The 17,556-nt window shown below is 36.3% G+C and overlaps 1 protein-coding gene across 21 annotated transcripts in view; it reads left to right on the forward strand.

Annotated features, from left to right (window-relative positions):
• BPTF (bromodomain PHD finger transcription factor) overlaps positions 1–17,556 on the forward strand; it is a 49,520-nt gene that overhangs the window by 10,390 nt on the left and 21,574 nt on the right. For 14 of the 21 annotated variants that reach the window (XM_071764179.1, XM_071764170.1, XM_071764181.1 and 11 more), the window contains exons 2-13: positions 736–1,558; positions 6,810–7,033; positions 7,712–7,912; positions 8,425–8,613; positions 10,584–10,754; positions 10,906–11,081; positions 11,894–12,249; positions 12,541–12,672; positions 13,171–13,300; positions 14,049–14,184; positions 14,610–14,831; positions 15,130–17,503. In XM_071764179.1, the coding sequence (XP_071620280.1) occupies positions 736–1,558; positions 6,810–7,033; positions 7,712–7,912; positions 8,425–8,613; positions 10,584–10,754; positions 10,906–11,081; positions 11,894–12,249; positions 12,541–12,672; positions 13,171–13,300; positions 14,049–14,184; positions 14,610–14,831; positions 15,130–17,503 (5,134 nt within the window). Of the gene's footprint in view, positions 1–735; positions 1,559–6,809; positions 7,034–7,711; positions 7,913–8,424; positions 8,614–10,583; positions 10,755–10,905; positions 11,082–11,893; positions 12,250–12,540; positions 12,673–13,170; positions 13,301–14,048; positions 14,185–14,609; positions 14,832–15,129; positions 17,504–17,556 lie in introns of those variants that run through there. The other 7 variants (XM_071764173.1, XM_071764175.1, XM_071764180.1 and 4 more) reach the window with 5 other exon arrangements.

Here is a 17,556-nt window from a genome sequence, read left to right on the forward strand (position 1 = left end):
AATCTGTCAAGTAGTGCCACGTACAGAAACATTTCTCTTTTGGTTTTCCCTCTGCTTGGCATCAGGGAGAGTGGAATTAAAGGGAAGAAGGTTTAGCATTTCATCTAAATTAGCATCTGAGACTGAATTAGTTATGCTCAGTGTCTTTTTGTGTAAATAGTAAAGCTCTTCAGATCAGCTTTTTGTGTTAGATTTTGTCCTTCCATAATCATACTGCTTTTCTCATTCTGTGGATATCTTCTCTTTTATTGAAGCAGTGGGGAGGGGGTGTATTTGGGAGCCTTTTTGGTTGGTTTTGTCATTTGTTTTTAAGTTGGGAGTGCCTGAAAGAATTGCATAGAGCATCACATTTAACTTTTTTTCTGGCTACTGGGTATCCAGAAGAAATACTCTAGTTAGAAAGCAGTGGACAAAGTGATTTAGGTTCTGTTTTGTATTTTAATTTGACTGAAATTGATGTCCTCAGGCATCTACTTGTAATTGCTGCATAGGAGATGTATGTTCTGTGGGAAATGCAACTGATCTCGCTTTCTAAAGCAAAACTTGAGGTATCTTGTGTATTTAGTTAACCAAAGTATCAGAGTGTTAAGTGAATTATCACACTTATGTAACTATGAAGCTGTGAATCCTTAATTTGCAGGAGTTCACAAAGTCTGACACAGTCACTGATGGTAGATGTTTAAACATGCTGACCTCTGAATGGCAAAATTCTTATCGTTTGTTTTTCTTTTCCAGGTAGGAGAAGACAAAGAGTGCATCGTCCTCGTTCTCCAATCTTGGAAGAAAAGGACATCCCACCCTTGGAATTTCCTAAATCCTCAGAGGACTTAATGGTGCCTAGTGAGCATATAATGAATGTTATTGCCATCTATGAGGTACTAAGGAACTTTGGCACTGTTTTACGCCTCTCTCCTTTTCGTTTTGAGGACTTCTGTGCTGCTCTGGTAAGTCAAGAGCAGTGCACACTTATGGCAGAGATGCATATAGTGCTTTTAAAAGCAGTTTTACGTGAAGAAGACACTTCAAATACTACCTTTGGACCTGCTGACCTCAAAGATAGCGTTAATTCCACTTTGTATTTCATAGATGGAATGACGTGGCCAGAGGTTCTGCGGGTATATTGTGAGAGTGACAAGGAATACCATCATGTTCTTCCTTACCAAGAAACAGAGGACTATCCTTATGGACCAGTAGAGAATAAAATCAAAGTTCTGCAGTTTTTAGTGGATCAGTTTCTTACAACAAACATTGCACGTGAGGAGTTGATGTCAGAAGGTGTTATTCAGTATGATGATCATTGTAGGGTTTGTCACAAACTTGGGGATTTGCTTTGCTGTGAAACTTGCTCAGCTGTGTACCATCTGGAGTGTGTGAAGCCACCTCTAGAAGAGGTACCAGAAGATGAGTGGCAGTGTGAGGTCTGTGTTGCACATAAGGTGCCTGGAGTAACTGACTGTGTTGCTGAAATCCAAAAAAATAAACCATACATTCGACATGAACCTATTGGATACGACAGGCATAGACGAAAATACTGGTTCCTGAACAGAAGAATCATTATGTAAGTAAACTAATAACAGCATTTTCTGAACAATAATACTGCATTGGTTGTATTTTAAATATATTATTTAAGTTGCTGTTGTTATCTTCACGTTATTCTTTCTTTGGATAAGACCATCACTTGCTGTTTTTCACGTAGATTTCTGTAGACTGTATAATCAATCCATCAGTTTTCTCCAAAATAAGTATTTTCATTGTCTCTATATAAAAAAGGGGGAAGGGTGCAAAACGGGAACTCTGGCTAAATTTTTGATGTGCCTAAAACACAGGAACGTGAGGAAGAAAAAAGAAACATTATTAACTCTTTTAACAGAAGTTACTGAAAAGCAGTTTAACTCTTATTATAAGCGCATGGTGTACAGGACACTAGTTTTGATCTACTAGTACCTGCCTAGATAATGTTTGACAGTTAGGAGTCAAACCCTTGTTAGTGAGGGCATTGTGCCCTGTTTTTTCCCTGAAAAGTTGAATCTTAAATTATAAAAATACATTTTTCACAGGAAAATAACTAGACTGGCTTTTCTTATAAAAGTGTTCTTATGTAATTGTTCTCACAATGGAGGAGAAAGTATTTAAGTGAAATCAGTGGTATTGTTAATTTAGGAAAAATAAAAAGCTTCAACTATGTTTCTTGAAATAAAATTGTCCACTCAGTATAATGGAGAAAATAAGTCAGCTGGATACCTTGTCAGAATTGCATACAAAACAGATTACAGTGACAGTCAAGCTATTAGCCAGTATCTTTAAGAGGTTTTGTGAGAATTGTTGATGATGCTTCCTCTTGCAAACAAGATACTTTTAAGTTTTAATTTTAGTCCTTTAAAATAGTGTCCCTTCTCTAGGGTATTGTTGGTCAATGCTGTAATATGAGTTTTGGCTGCTCTTTGTTTCCTCTCTTTTTTTCACACCTATAAAAAAGAGTCCATGTTTGATTATTTTTGGTTCCTCTGGGTTATAAATGCCATAGTAGTGTCAAGTAATCTTTTAAAAGATGAAGGAACTTATTCTTTTCTTACTCTTATCTTTTTATACTCCATTTATACTCAATCACATGCCCTGCAGTATGTGGTGTATCATCCAGATGGTTCATCAGGAGGTGATGGTCAGCCTGAAGCTGTTGATATCCTGTTTTTTCCATTGCCTCATACATAATTTTTTATCTCTGTTTCCAGAAAATGAGTTGAAAGTTTGATTTTCAAAAAAAAGCCTGGTTTTGAAGGACATGTAGCTGATATTTTTGCTCGTTACCTGTCCTTTAATAACTTAGTCTCATCTCTGCATATTTTTTGTAGCTTTCCTTTTAAACTCAAGTAAAAAATTTCTTCTTAAAATGGGTTTGCCTTACTGCTCTCCTGTACTAGCAGAATGATTATGTTCTGCCTGCCATTGCAGGTCTGGGAATTCACATAAAAACCCCAGAGTTACTCATACAGGAGGTGATTTTAACATAAATAGGCAGGCTTTTTCCCCCCTAATATGTAGGCAGATTGGTAATTATTTTGATTGAACTCAATCTATGAAACAAAGCTGGTTTTTTTTTCTCATTGAAGTGAGGTATGTGAAGGTTTTGATTCAGGCAGTGTTTCAGCATATTTTAAACTAAAATAAATCAGGCAGATGCTTCTTAATTCTTTCTCTTTAGTACGTCCCTAGTAGTTCACTTTACCTGCACTAGAAAAGACATCTTCAAAGGTTAAATGTATTGAATTTTACTTTTAAAAATAATTTGCATTCCTCTTCAGTGGGCAAACTGTTTCAGAAATCATAAATCAATGTAATGAATCAGTGAATATAAGTTTTGTATCCTAGTTGGGATTTATTTAAATATGTAATGTAGAGAATCAAGCAGTTCCAGTAGACTTTTCATAGAACTTCACCATAATTACATTTATGCATAATGTGCCTTAAAACTTTAAGCTAAAGCCACTTGCTGAGGGGACAAAAGTATTTATTGTCTAACTGAATTCCAGGGAAATACAACTGTAATATTTCACATAGATATTAAACTCTGCTTTTATTTTTCATGTCCTTTAAATTCAGTAGCCATGCTATATTGCAAACCCAGCCATTTTGCATAAATCTATTGAACTAGATCAAACCACACCTGATACCTTGGATAACTGAAGGATAACTGCCAAGTTCTAAAACCTGAGATACATTAAATGATAGATACTGTTATCAACTTGATTAAAATGAAGAGAGTATTCACTAATGCTATGCAATCAAGTGTATCAGAGGAAGCTGATCAATCTAGAAATAAGCTGAACAAACACTGATTTGAGATTTTGCCCAGAGGGATTAGAGAATTGGAATCCTAAATTCCTGTGGGTTTTGCTTTTTAAAGGGATTTTTAGGGCTTTTTACTTCTCCTCTCTCCTCTTAAAATTATTCTCAGTGTTTTTCCCATTTTTTAAAGGGTTTTGTAGATGTTATTGTTGACTGATATTTTATTTCCATGCTCACTGCTTGATGAGGGTAATAAGCCTTGCTTCAGCCCATCATTGTGGTTTTGTTTCTCTATTCCACCTCTTCTGTTTTACACAGATGGAAAAGTGGATGCTGAAGAGGTGTCTCGTACATACCCAGGTGTAGATATCAAAAAAAGAAAAAAAAAAAAAAGAGGGGGGACAGAAAATTAACTTCAAGTTAACTATTTAGGAAATTTAAGACTTTGGCCTGCCTTCTCCTAGTAAACTGCTGCAGTGTTTCAACAAGTTATCCTTCTAAAAATATTGAGGTGCTTTGTGTTTGTCAAATGTTTATGACAGAAGAAAATGAAACATTGTTTGGCTTTCATTTTGACAGCAGAAATAAGACAGAGTTATTGATGAATTGCATGTGTCTTCCTTGATGGTCAAAAATAATTTCAGGGTTTTTTCTGCAAGATTTGTCATGCTTTTTATGTCTGTAGTGTGTCCTCCTCTATTTTCCCCTATTAATTTATAAGGGTTTGGATCTTCATTGGAATAGATTACTTTAAACAATGTATTGAATTAATCAGTTTCTAATTATATCAGCATGGAATTCAGGAAGGGGTGTATCTGCTTCACTATTGTTTTACTTGTCACATCTTATGTGTTGTCATTTTTATCTCTCCTAAAATTTGCCTCTAAGGCCTGCCAGTGAATAGTTCCTGGCAGCAAAGGAGGCTGAAAGATGGAGGAAATATTCATGTGATTTTTTTCTCTCTTGCTTGGCCTCACTTAATACTCAGCTGAGTACCTTAGAGACAAAGCAGCACCAGGCTGGCACATCCCTCTGGAATGGGAATCAGTCCCTGTGTAGACTTGGATCTTGCCATCTCCTTTTCAGAGTAACCCTCAAAGTTCTTGAAGGGTAAAAGTAGTGTCCCTTTAGCCAATGCAAGAAGGTGTTCAGGGAAAGTTAGCTTAAATCTTTTAAATTAAAGCTTAAACTGACTTGGCCAAAATATATCTCTGATATATATATATATTTATATGACATATAGAATATATATTTACATGACACACAGAATATATATTTATATGACATATAGAATATATATTTATATGACACAGAATATCTATTTATATGATACAGAGAATATATATTTATATGACATATAGAGTATAAATGACATAGAATATATTTATATGACATAGAATATATATTTATATGACACAGAATATATATTTATATGATACAGAGAATATATATTTATATGACATACAGAGTATAAATGACATAGAATATATTTATATGATATAGAATATATATTTATATGATACAGAGAATATATATTTATATGACATATAGAGTATAAATGACATATAGAATACATTTATATGACATATAGAATATATTTATATGACGTATATAATATATATATGACATATATAATATATATATGACATACAGAATGCTTCTGCAGTTGTTCTTTCAATTAAAGAGAAATTTTATGCTCAATACTCTATATAAATAAAGGGAAATGGAAGTAAAATACTCTTGAATAACCTCATTGTCCATTTCTTGATTATTATCTGAGCAGTTCTTGAATGAGTAGGACTCAAATCACACTTGGAAAGATAAGCTCTGGGTGCCTTTTGCAGAATATTCTGTGTTCTTGTGCCTTGATTCTTCACAGTGTGCCTCTGGGTGTTATTGGCCTGCAGAACACCATCTCCTTCCTGCTGCTGCAAGCTTTTTCCTCCAGTTCTGGAGGGAATTGAAGAGAATAGCTAATTGCTTTTCAGGCCAGTGGAACCTTGTAAGAGTAGATTAGGAAGAGCTGATGGCAAAGACAGATGCTTATCAGGATTTTCAGGTGACATACATAGCCATCCTGGGTGGATTGGCAGAGCTGCAGCAGTTGCAGATTTGCTAAATGGGGGCCAAAGGAGGAAAAGAAAAATACACTTGGGTAATCACTGTGAAAATTTAAGCAAGCCTCAGAGTCTGAGCTGCTTGGCTGGGAAATGGGTACTAGCACAGCCTTACTTCTTCAGAAGCCATACTTTCCCTGTCCTTTGCAGTTATACATCTTTTTCTTCCTGCTGTGTGACCTGTATCTTACATTCTCCTCTACCCTTCCATCTTAGTTTTCTGAATGTTTGCCTTTAACTTCCTTTTCTGTGGCTTTTGTTCACAAAAAATTAAAGGTGCTGCCATTCCTTTTAGTTTTAGTAAATAACCTTCTTGGTTCAGAGGAAAAATGGTTTCAATAATAATTTTTCTTTAACATGGAAGTCTACAGGCATAGAATATTCCAGACTCAAATGATTGACAGTGTTCAGCTGTTACTTTTTGATATGTAGCATGTGGGCAGTCTTCCTGAAATGAGCTGTTTTCTAAGAAAACTTGTCAAATTTAACCTTGCTAGCCTCTTAAAACTACTGGAAAGTTACTGGTAGTCTAGCAGAGAAAATGGGTGAAGCAGAATCAGTTGCTTTTCATGAGCAAGGCCCTTTATGAGAGAAATTATAGTATTTCTTTGCAAGGCACCAGGTTTTATCATCAAAACCAAAAGTCTGTTTTTTAGTAATGGTTGTGACACATTAGTAGTTGAATTTAGAGTGATGTTGCCATTATTAACTTCTTAACCACCTTATTTTAGTTGTATTCTGGCTGAATTGGAAATATTTTTTTTTTTCATAGACTGTGGAAAACAGTAGGTAGGTGGCAAATTGCCTTATGGTTATTTGGTTTCCTGAATATCTGAGGCTGATTTTTGCTGTCAGCCATGTCCGGGTAGCCAGTAGAGAAGAATTAATATTTTAAAAATACTTTTTCAGAGAGGAAGATTCAGAAAGTGAGAAAGACAAGAAAATCTGGTACTTTAGCACAAAGATACAGCTGGCAGAGTTAATTGAATGCCTAGACAAAGATTACTGGGAAGCTGACCTATGCAAAACTCTGGAAGAAATGCGTGAAGAAATTCATCGGCACATGGATGTGACAGAAGACCTCACTAATAAAGCAAGGGGCAACAACAAGTCTTTCCTTTCTGCAGCAAATGGTAACAGTACTTTGTTTAATGGGAAAATGTGTTACACTTTGTATCAAATACTAGTTTATTTTATTGTTAGTTGTTGATGGAGAAGCATCATGCAAGTGCCAGCATGGTTAAGCAGTGCTGACCTCTGCAGGACCCTCTGTCAGGTGCTCTGGGATGTCCAGATCCAGATTTTTGATACACTTGGGGTGTGCCTGATTGTGATCATTCCAGGTCTTGGCAAGGAGCTGTGTTAATTGTTAAATACTTCTTGGTACTGTTTTTTCTATCTATAGGTACATAATGCCTCATCAACATTGAACAGTTCAATGGGAGTTGAGGTGCCACAAATCAGAGCTCCAATATTATGGAGAGTATGAAAGAATGCTGAGCTCCTCTGGTGTTCCCCACCAACTTCATTTATCTACCTTGGAGCAATAAATAGCAATGTAAATCTGTCAGGGTTTGACCCTTGGTTATGGGGAAGATATGAAGATTAGATATTCAGGTGTAAAAATTGGTTTAAGTCATCACTATATAAATGCATAAACCAATAATTAAATCGTGGTAATTGTTTCTTCTAAATGGTGAAAAGTGGTGTTTTGTCTCACTGAGAAGTAATATTTATGATGTCATTTCTGCTCAGTAGCTCTGTAGGTGGCAGGTTTTTATTCACTGATGACAACATACTTTCTATTGTAGATGAAATTTTGGACATTATCAGAGCAAGAAAAGGAGAAATAGTGGAAGATAAAAACACAGCAGATGATGAAGCAGAAAAGCCCAAAAGTGATGCTGATAATGAGCAGACAGATGCTGAGAGGGCCAAGGAAGAGTCTGGAGACCAAGATAAAATTGAGGAAACACCCACTGAGCAAGATGAAGAAAAAGTGAAAACAGAAGGTAAAGAAACTGTAACTGTGCTTTAACAATTTCATTTATGTGAAGTGAATCTGTAGCTAAGACCCTCACATTTCAAGTGTCAATGTGTTGGGGTTTTTTATGATTCTCTCCAAGTTATTTTTTAAGTAACAGATGATATTTGTCAGTTCCTCTGTGGCTGCATGTTACAGTTGTTTTTCTAGTTAAGTAGTTTCACCAATTTTCATTATTTTCATGTTAAATATAAGGTTGTAGAAACCTTGAAACCTTGGCTTTGAGGTACAGGTGGCACAGGTTGTGATCAATGTTTGTAGTAAGCAATATTAAATTATTTTTATCATTGCTTTCCTGATCAGAATTAGTTTGTGCTTTGATTCTAAGACCTTATAGCAGAAAAAAAAAAAAAAAAAAGAGAATAAGTTTGATGTTTTCAGACAAAGCTGCTGAAGTTGCTTTCTAGGGGTGATGCCAAATAGCATCCTAAGATAACACTGAAGAACATCCCTGAAGTTTTGTTGTGCATTTTACTGTAGAGGCAACAGTCATTGGGGATAAAAGTAACTCTGTGGCATCAAGCACTGATGACAACAACACAAATCCTTCTGCAGGAGAGAATAGTTGCTCTGAAGGGAAGAACCCAGTGGGGTGTCAGTCAGAAAACCCTGATAGCAACAACGTGGCAGAGAAGAAGGTGGCATCTGAGCTCCCTCAGGAACTCTCAGGTACAGAAGGCACTGTTACCAATGCCTCTGTAATTTGGGGAAATTGTTGAGTTTGTCCACTAAACCCATTCACAGTGTGTATCACTCATGCTGTTTGCTTGCAGTGCCATCCTTTACTGCTACGTTGTCATTAACACTTCAAAGTTAATTTTCTTGCAACTAGTGCTTGAAATTTGTGGTCCTCCTTGACATCAGCATTTGTTTCCATGCCTTCCAGAGATTACTATGGCTCAGCTTTTTTTGTTCTATTTTCTGTACATTTTTATTTTCCCATAATGATTGTTAGCATCCTATCAATGTTTATCTCAAATTCTAATTTGCTTCTTGCTTGTTTATTTTTTTAACCTCTCATTTATTTTATAAATTACTAACAAAAAGTAAGTTTTAACATTCACCTGTGGAAGATGTTGCACTGAAATGTAAAGATTAAATTTGTCATGCCAGGAATTTTGAACAGATTTCAGAATTATAAGCATAGAGGCTTTTACTGTATCTTAACATGTTTTGTTTTGCCATGTCAGAGATTCAAAAGTAGTAATATACACTTTTTTTACTTTGGTTTGGTTTTTTTTAAATTTAAAAACCCACCAAACTTTATATTTAGGAATAAATAGGACTTAATTAGGTGTAACATAAGATATTAGTGTATTATTTTGGAATTATTTTCTTTTACATTTAGGCTTGTATCCTATTACAAGCTTTACTGCTTAACCAAATGTTATTCTCAACAGCTGATTGCTGTTACAATGAGCAGAGTTTTATTTTCAGTTCATAAAAATCTAAAAATAATCTAATCTGTGATGCAGTCTTGCTCAGTGTGCTGCATTTCAGGAAGATCATAGACATTTTCTTTCCTACAGAAATATTTCTCTGTTCAGATACAGATTGCAGTTCTTGAATTTGGAACTGTGAATGCATCCAAGCCTTGTAATAAACTTTGTTAATAGGAGGAGAAAATGGAAGTTAAGATTAATCTGGAAGCCTCGTAACACTCTTTAGTTTTCATACAGTTTAGTTTGGGTGCTTCCATTCTCCTCCACAAATGGTTCCTTTTCCCCTCTTGGTAAAAAGGGAAATGCACCATGTGGCAAAGACAGAAATCAAGATGCATTAAAGTCAGGGAACTTCTAAGAATCCCAGTAATCATCTTTCTGCTGGGTGTATTTCACAAAAAGGAGGTTTTGTTCAGTCACCTTTCTTCATAACAACAAATTCTCTGATGTTTTGGAAAGAATTCTAAAACAGAAATGGTTTGGGTTTTGTTTTGGGGTGGGGTTTTTTTTGTTTTTTTGGTCTCCTTTGCACAAACTCAAGAAGACTTTGGTGTTGTGAGGGATGGGGGCTGTTACTGGGAAGCTGGAGTGATTTATTTCTAGGTAGCTGCAGTTCACTGGTGCTGTGTGTAAAGATCCTGCTCGGGCAGTACAGCTGACAAGGAGTGAGGTGGCAGTGATGTCCTCAGCTGTCAGGACAGGCAGGAACAAGAACATCTGAGGACCAAGAACCCATTTGTCTTTCTGAGCTTGAAGCTCAAAGTGTGTGTTCTGAGGAACAGTTAAAGCACAAGGAAATCAAAAGAGATAAAATCACAGAAGCTACAGGAAGACCAAATTTGATGAAAGCTGCATTCTAAAAGCAAAACAAAGTCTCAGTTGAGGTTTTGCTTTGTGTGTGTCTATAAAAAAAATAAGTATCTTGTATTTAAAATATATTTATATTTTATCCAAGTATGAACATCGGTTCCTCAGAGCTGTAAAAGTTGAAACTGCTTGAAAGAGAACAAAAATACTTTCATGGATACAGTGCCCTGGAGGGAGTCAATATTTTATGGGGATTGCTCTCCAGTCAAACAAAACATGTTAATTTGATTTTTTTTTTTTTTTCCTTTTGGATGAAAAATTTAAAACTAGAAAAAAATTGCATTGATCCAACTTAAAAGAAAAACTAAAAATGAAGTTGTTCTTTTGTAGAAGAAACTGGTGAGATGATCCCTAGCAACAGCAGCATTGCACCTGCTGCACCTCAGTCAGATGTTGAAAACAGCAACAGCAGTGAGCTGGGCTCTGGGCAGAATGACTCCCTTAAGACACCTGATGATGCTGAAAATGCAGAGAGGGGATCCCAGACTTCAGAGGACACAGGTTAATAACAACACTCTCTAACTTTTATTTTATACATCTTTCCTTTTTTTTAACTTAAGACTCACATGCATCAACCAAAACCATCCTTTTAAATTTTTTTTTTTTTTTTTAGTTTGTTTCAAAAGCTTTTTTTTTTTTTTTTCCTGTGCAGGAGAGAAATCTAATGGTGAAAGAAGTGATTCTCCAGGTGCAGGGAAGGGCACACCAGGTTCCACACGAATGCTGACAAGATTACGAAATCCAGATAGCAAGTTGTGCCAGATGAAAAGCCAGCAGGTTGCTGCTGCAGCACATGAAGCAAATAAATTGTATAAAGAAGGCAGAGAGGTTTGTGCACGTCTTGGAAAATATAAAGAAATGTGAAAACCCCTTTAAAGAATGATATTTGTAAAAATAAGTGATTTTGGCAGACTCTAGAGGTATTTTGAAAAGTTTTAAGAATAAAATAGCAAATGGTGTAATTGTAATATCATGGGGAACTTCTTGTCCCTCCTTATCCTCTCCTTTGCTTTTTTTTTGTTTTGTGCAGAGCAGTTTCTGCAGGACAGAAGTGTTTGAATGCATTCATTGCAGTCAGTTCTCTGTCTTTTGGAGTATGCATTTTCTGTTTTGCCAACTGGTTTTCCTTGCCAGTGACCACTTAGCATACTTATTATTCACAAACCTCTCAGATTTGGAACTTGGTTAGGACTAATTAGACCAGTGATGTTATCTATGCCTTGTTTTCAAAGTCAAAGGTATTTGTTTGCTTAGCTACATGAGTGAATTCTGTGATTTAGGAGGGTTTCACAGAAAGCTTTAGCATAGTGAAGTTGTTTTCCCAAAGCTCTCTCTGAACTGGCATAATTCAGAGCAGCAAATCAGGTTCCTGTTTGACTTCCTGAGGAGCCTGGTTGGTGGCTTTTTTAAGTGATAAAGCTGATCTTTGGGAATATCCTAACTCCATGTACCTATATTTAGTATACAAGACAACCAGTTATTTGCTTCTACAAACTGATGCAAGGTGTTTGTATTTTTGCATATAATTATTTTCTCTTTTATTCTTTTATATATAGGCAGTCGGAGCCTAAATCATAAATAACTAAATAGAAAAATTTCATACTTTAGCCTATCATTAAAATCATTCTTTCTTTCCCAAGGTTCTGGTGGTCAACTCTCAAGGTGAAGTCTCTCGAATGAACACAAAGAAAGAAGTTGTGATGAAAGGAAATATCAACAATTATTTCAAATTAGGGCAAGAGGGGAAGTATCGTGTTTATCACAACCAATATGCCACAAATTCATTTGCCCTGAACAAACACCAGCACAGGGAAGACCATGACAAGAGACGACACCTCTCACATAAATTCTGTCTGACTCCTGCTGGAGAATTCAAATGGAATGGGTCTGTACATGGCTCCAGAGTTCTCACCATATCCACTTTGAGGCTGACTATTATTCAGCTGGAAAACAACATCCCAGCATCATTCCTCCACCCTAACTGGGCTTCCCACAGGTAAATGATTCAATGATAAGACATAATGAATTTTCTTGTATTTTTGCTAGCAGTATTGATAAGAAATGGTCTCTTGTTTTTGGGTTTTTTTTTTTTCCAAACTGGTGATTTCCAAGCATTGTGCTCCAGAATATTAAAATATAAGATGAGCTGTTTGACTTGTGATGGGTGGCTAAGAGGATTGCATGATTGAATGAAGTACTAAAATGTGGGAGGTTTTATCCTACTGTTGAATCTGTGCTATATTGGTGCATGTATATGTTTCAGCTTTTTATCTTTATCCCAATTTAGGTCTAACTGGATTAAGGCTGTTCAGATGTGCAGCAAACCCAGAGAATTTGCACTAGCTCTGGCTATTTTGGAATGTGCAATCAAACCAGTTGTCATGCTGCCCATCTGGAGGGAGTCGTTGGGGCACACTAGGTAAAAATAAATAAACATTAAAATGTTTTTGAAGAATTATGTTTAAAATGAGTTAGTTGTTTTGCACTTCAAGTGGGTTTTTTTCAACCAGGAATGCTGAAAATATGTGACAAGACTTTTATACTGTCATTGCTCCTGCAAAGCAAGTTTGTGTTCTTTGTCTGAGCCACAGTCTCAAAGTGATAAAAGTCTGAGAGGCTATAAGAGGAAATTTCAACACACTTATTTCAGTGAAGTCTGTCTTTTGTCTCTCATTGTGTCACAAAACCAGAAGCAGAATGTATCTGATGTTAAACACTATTGTTGCAGGCAGCTGTTTGCCTTACTGGAATAGCCCAAATAGAGCAGTGTTCCTATATGCAAGGAATGCATATAACCTGATATTGGTCTTTTCTCCTAAATTCAGATATTTAAAATCCCTCAAAAGGGTAGTATATTCTGGTGTTTGACTTCTTGTATTTGCTTACAAGATCCTGTACTTAAATCTGTATTTATTAGATTACGTAGAATGACAGCATTAGAAAGAGAAGAAAAGGAGAAAGTGAAAAAAAAAGAGAGAAAACAAGAAGAAGAAGAAACGATGCAGCAAGCTACATGGGTGAAATACACATTTCCTGTCAAACATCAAGTAAGGTTTCCTTTCATGAAGAACAAAAAAGATTTAGCAACAGTTGATTTCTTGCTCTTTATGTTTTCATTTTAAACTTAAAATTGTAATCTTTGTGTTACTGCCACTGGAGTTAGGAACCATGTCCCTGTGTTCAAGCACATAGTCTTGGTCTCACCCACATTTGACATGTTTGGTGCTCTGAGTGACACTGCCTGAGCTGACAGATGTTTGTGTGTCTGCAAAATGCAGCTTTTCCTGAAGGAAGGGTCCTGGGGGGTAATAGGAATCTTGTCACTGTGTTTGTCCCTGTCCAGTGCTGCCCTCCATCCCTACTGCCCTGCCCATGGGAGTTATCCTGGCTGCCTTTGCTGTGGAAGGTTAAATAATATGATTGGGAACAACCATAGAAACCTCTTGCTATTCTCCTAGAGCAGATATTAAATACTACTGTGGAAGTGGATTTTTTTGCTCTGAATTTATTTGTTCCAACAAACATGCAGATTGATTCAACAGCTTGTATGATCATTCAGCTTCTTGGGTAAATAGATTCTCCCTGTTACATGGAGTAAACTTTTAGGTGTTAGTGGGATGGACTCAATTATCAGCAGATAGATATTTAATTTCAGGTGGTATGTTATCTCACAATTGTACCCCAACTTTGTTGAAAAAATCTGTTTTAAAAAACATCTGAGTTTTTAAGTGGATATATAACTTAGTAATGCAGCAAATAGTACCATTAAACTACTGTTTTTAAAATATTTAACAGGTTTGGAAGCAGAAAGGAGAAGAATATAGAGTAACAGGATATGGTGGCTGGAGCTGGATTAGTAAAACACATGTCCACCGGTTTATGCCCAAACTCCCTGGCAATACTAATGCAAATTACAGGAAGTTGCTACCAAGTAAGTGTTTGCATTGCTTCCTTTTTTTTTTTTTTTAATTATTTGGATATGATATTTCCCATGTAGACTTTGTGGCTTTTTGCTTGTAATAGCCTGGGTTTTCAGAAAACGTTTCCAGAAAAATTGAGATGTTTTTCGCTCTGGGGTGTTGTGCTTTGGTTTTTTTTAAGAAAAACTTAACATGGACTCCTGAAAAAATAAACGAAACACTTTTATCTCTGGAATTTTAAATATTTTTAAATTCCATATTGCACTAAACTTCATCTATGATGTTACCATTTTATGCTTAATTCTATTTGGAATTTCATTATTCATAGTTTCAGTATGTGTGAATGATTTCAGAGGTAAACTAACATAATGAAAATGTAGCAGAGTATAACAAAAGTTTCTGAATAATTGAAACCATTTAATTGATTTGTTAATAGCAAAGAGTGAAGATGAAAAATGCAACTTGGATAAACGAAAAGGTCAAAGTAAGGTGAAAACAGAGAAAGACAGAACAAAGGATTCTCATGATCTGCAAGCTAAAGACAAAGCAGATGATTCAGAAACCTTGGAGAAAGTGCAAGTGAAAGAAGAGAAGTCCTGTGAAGAAAAAGTAGAAGTTGATACAGTTTCTGAAAACTCAGATCATGCAAAAGACAAAGGTGATATATTTAAGTTACTGTAATGCTAGTTATTTATTGCAACATGTGTCAAAGCACAGGACCTCTGAAATAACTGCTGAAAAACTGTGTAACAGATTTTGTCAAGACCTTGTAAAATATCTCAGTTAAATGATTGCCTATCATCCCTTGTAGTAGTGTTTGAAATTTTTGCTCACTTTTTCTTAAAATCTACAAATGTGCTGGAAACTCCATTTGTTTCTTAGTACATAAAGTAAAAAATATTTTGGAATTCACTGTTAGGAGACCTTACTGATTTGGAGTTATTTCTTCTTCACAGCAGAAAAAGGAATCGATGGTGAAAATGACAAAGTCATCAAGGAAGAACCTATGGATGTTGATGATGAGAAAACTGAACCCTCTGGAAAAGATGAGGAAAGTCACTGTAAGAGGGATATAATCAATGTCAGTGAGGGGTTTCATTTAAGGACTTGCTACAAAAGGAAAGTGAAATCATCCAAATTAGATGGACTGCTTGAGAGGAGAATAAAACAATTTACACTGGAAGAAAAGCAACGTCTGGAAAGGATGAAGCTTGAGGCTAGTGCTAAAGCAGGAGGCATTCCATCTGTAAGCCCCCAGAAGAACATAGATGAGCTACAGATGAGAAAAGTAAAAGAAGGCAGCCAGTTTGACATGTCTTCCCAAGATCAAAGCTGTATTTCAAATAAGACCCAAACTGAAGATGCAGAACAGGACTGTTTGCCCATCAGCAGCATCTCTTGTACCAAAACCAGTGAGCCCTCTTTGCCTTTGACAGACAGGTTGTCAAAAAGAGAAGGCCAGCTACTGGGTGAAGACTCACCTCAGTCCTCTGAAGGGGAAAGCTCCATTCACAATGATAGTAAAGAAAGCAACCCTGATCCTATGACTGCTGATGGACAAGAGGCTCTTGAAGAGCCTGAGAATTCATTTGTGGATGGCTTGAAACACACAAATACAGAATGGGATGATTCAGAAACGAGCAAAAAAACTTTAAAACAAAAACTACCTACTGCCAGAGTATCTCAGCATGACCAAGAAAACTTAGAGCCAGTGGTAACTGAAAGCACCTGTAGAAAAGACACTCTGGGGACTCTTGAAAAAACAGATTCAGAAGGGAATTCTGAACAGCAGAGCAAAGATCCAGAAAACAACTGTATGATAAAAAGCCATATTGAACCATCATCCTCTCAAGAAAGTGAAATGGAGGAAGACATTGCTCCAGGAAAAACTGAAAATAAATCTGAAAACAAGAGTATAATTCCCCAGAAGTCAGTTAGTAAAGATCTAGAAACATTTAACACAGAGCTAACATCTGAAACAAACCTTGAAAGTCAAACTCAGGAAAACATGGAGAAGGTAGAAGCTGAAGAGGATTTACTGAGCTCTAAACTGACTGAGGCCAATGGTCAAAAGAAAGCTCAGGACACCAGTACTGTAAACAAACACCTTGATCAGACAAATCTAAATAGTGTTACTGACAAAAAGAACAATAAGGATGAAGAAACTGAGACAAACTTAGAAAAATCAGCATTTCAAATTAATGGAAAAGACAGTGACAATAAATTGTTATCAAATGATGACTGTTTAGGTAAGGATACCTGTGAAACTAAGACAGGGGGTGATATTGAACCCAAAGTTAATAATATTAATAAATCCATTCCAGAACATGAAATAAAACCATTGACTTTCAAGGAATCTTCAGTAAAGCCATTCATGAATGGTGACATCATGGTAGAGGACACAAAGGACAAAAATAATGTGGACCCAAAGTCACATCTGCAGAGTTCACCTGAGTTTGAAGCAGGAGAGGGGCTTCAGCCAGCAGATGAGGTTCCCAAGTACGTGCAGACAGCTGAAGAAAAACAGCTTTCTCCTGAGAGATCTGCATTTGTTGGCACTTCCACACCTGCACATGGTGTCTGTGCAGAAAATAATCTGAATAGTGAAACAGAATCCATGGAAACTGAAGTAATTGAGGATAAGAAGGCTGCTCCATCACCTGTAACCTCATGTGAGGAATCTAGCTTGAGTAGTGACTTTGCTGATCAGAATGGTGTACAGACATATAAAGTGGAAAATATTAATGGAGAAAATAAGATTAAAACTGTTATTACTGAAGTGACTACCACGACATCCACCGTGTCAACAGAATCCAAAACTGTGTTTAAAGTTGCAGAAACTGTAGCTTCTGATGAGAAAACAACAGTGGTGTCATCTACAGAAAATTGTGCCATATCCACTGTAACTACCACAACTACTGTAACCAAACTTAGCACTCCAGCTACAGACAGTAATGTTGATGTCATTTCTGTACAAGAGCACAGTAAAACAGTGGTTACAACAACAGTAACTGATTCCCTGACCACCCCAGAAGGCACATTGGTGACTTCCATGACTGTCAGCAAGGAGTATTCTACTAAAGACAAAGTGAAGTTGATGAAATTTGCAAGACCCAAAAAAACTCGTTCTGGAACTGCCTTGCCATCTTATAGAAAATTTGTCACCAAAAGCAGTAAAAAAAGCATCTTTGTTTTACCCAACGATGACTTAAAAAAGCTGGCCAGAAAAGGAGGGATCAGAGAAGTTCCTTATTTCAATTACAATGCAAAGCCTGCCTTGGATATCTGGCCATATCCATCCCCAAGGCCAACTTTTGGGATCACTTGGAGGTACATACTTAACATTTTTGAGAAGTTTAGGATGTAATGAAATTAAGTGAATT

The sequence above is a fragment of the Heliangelus exortis genome, chromosome 20 (assembly GCF_036169615.1).
Source record: "Heliangelus exortis chromosome 20, bHelExo1.hap1, whole genome shotgun sequence".
In the NCBI taxonomy this organism is placed as follows: domain Eukaryota; kingdom Metazoa; phylum Chordata; class Aves; order Apodiformes; family Trochilidae; genus Heliangelus; species Heliangelus exortis.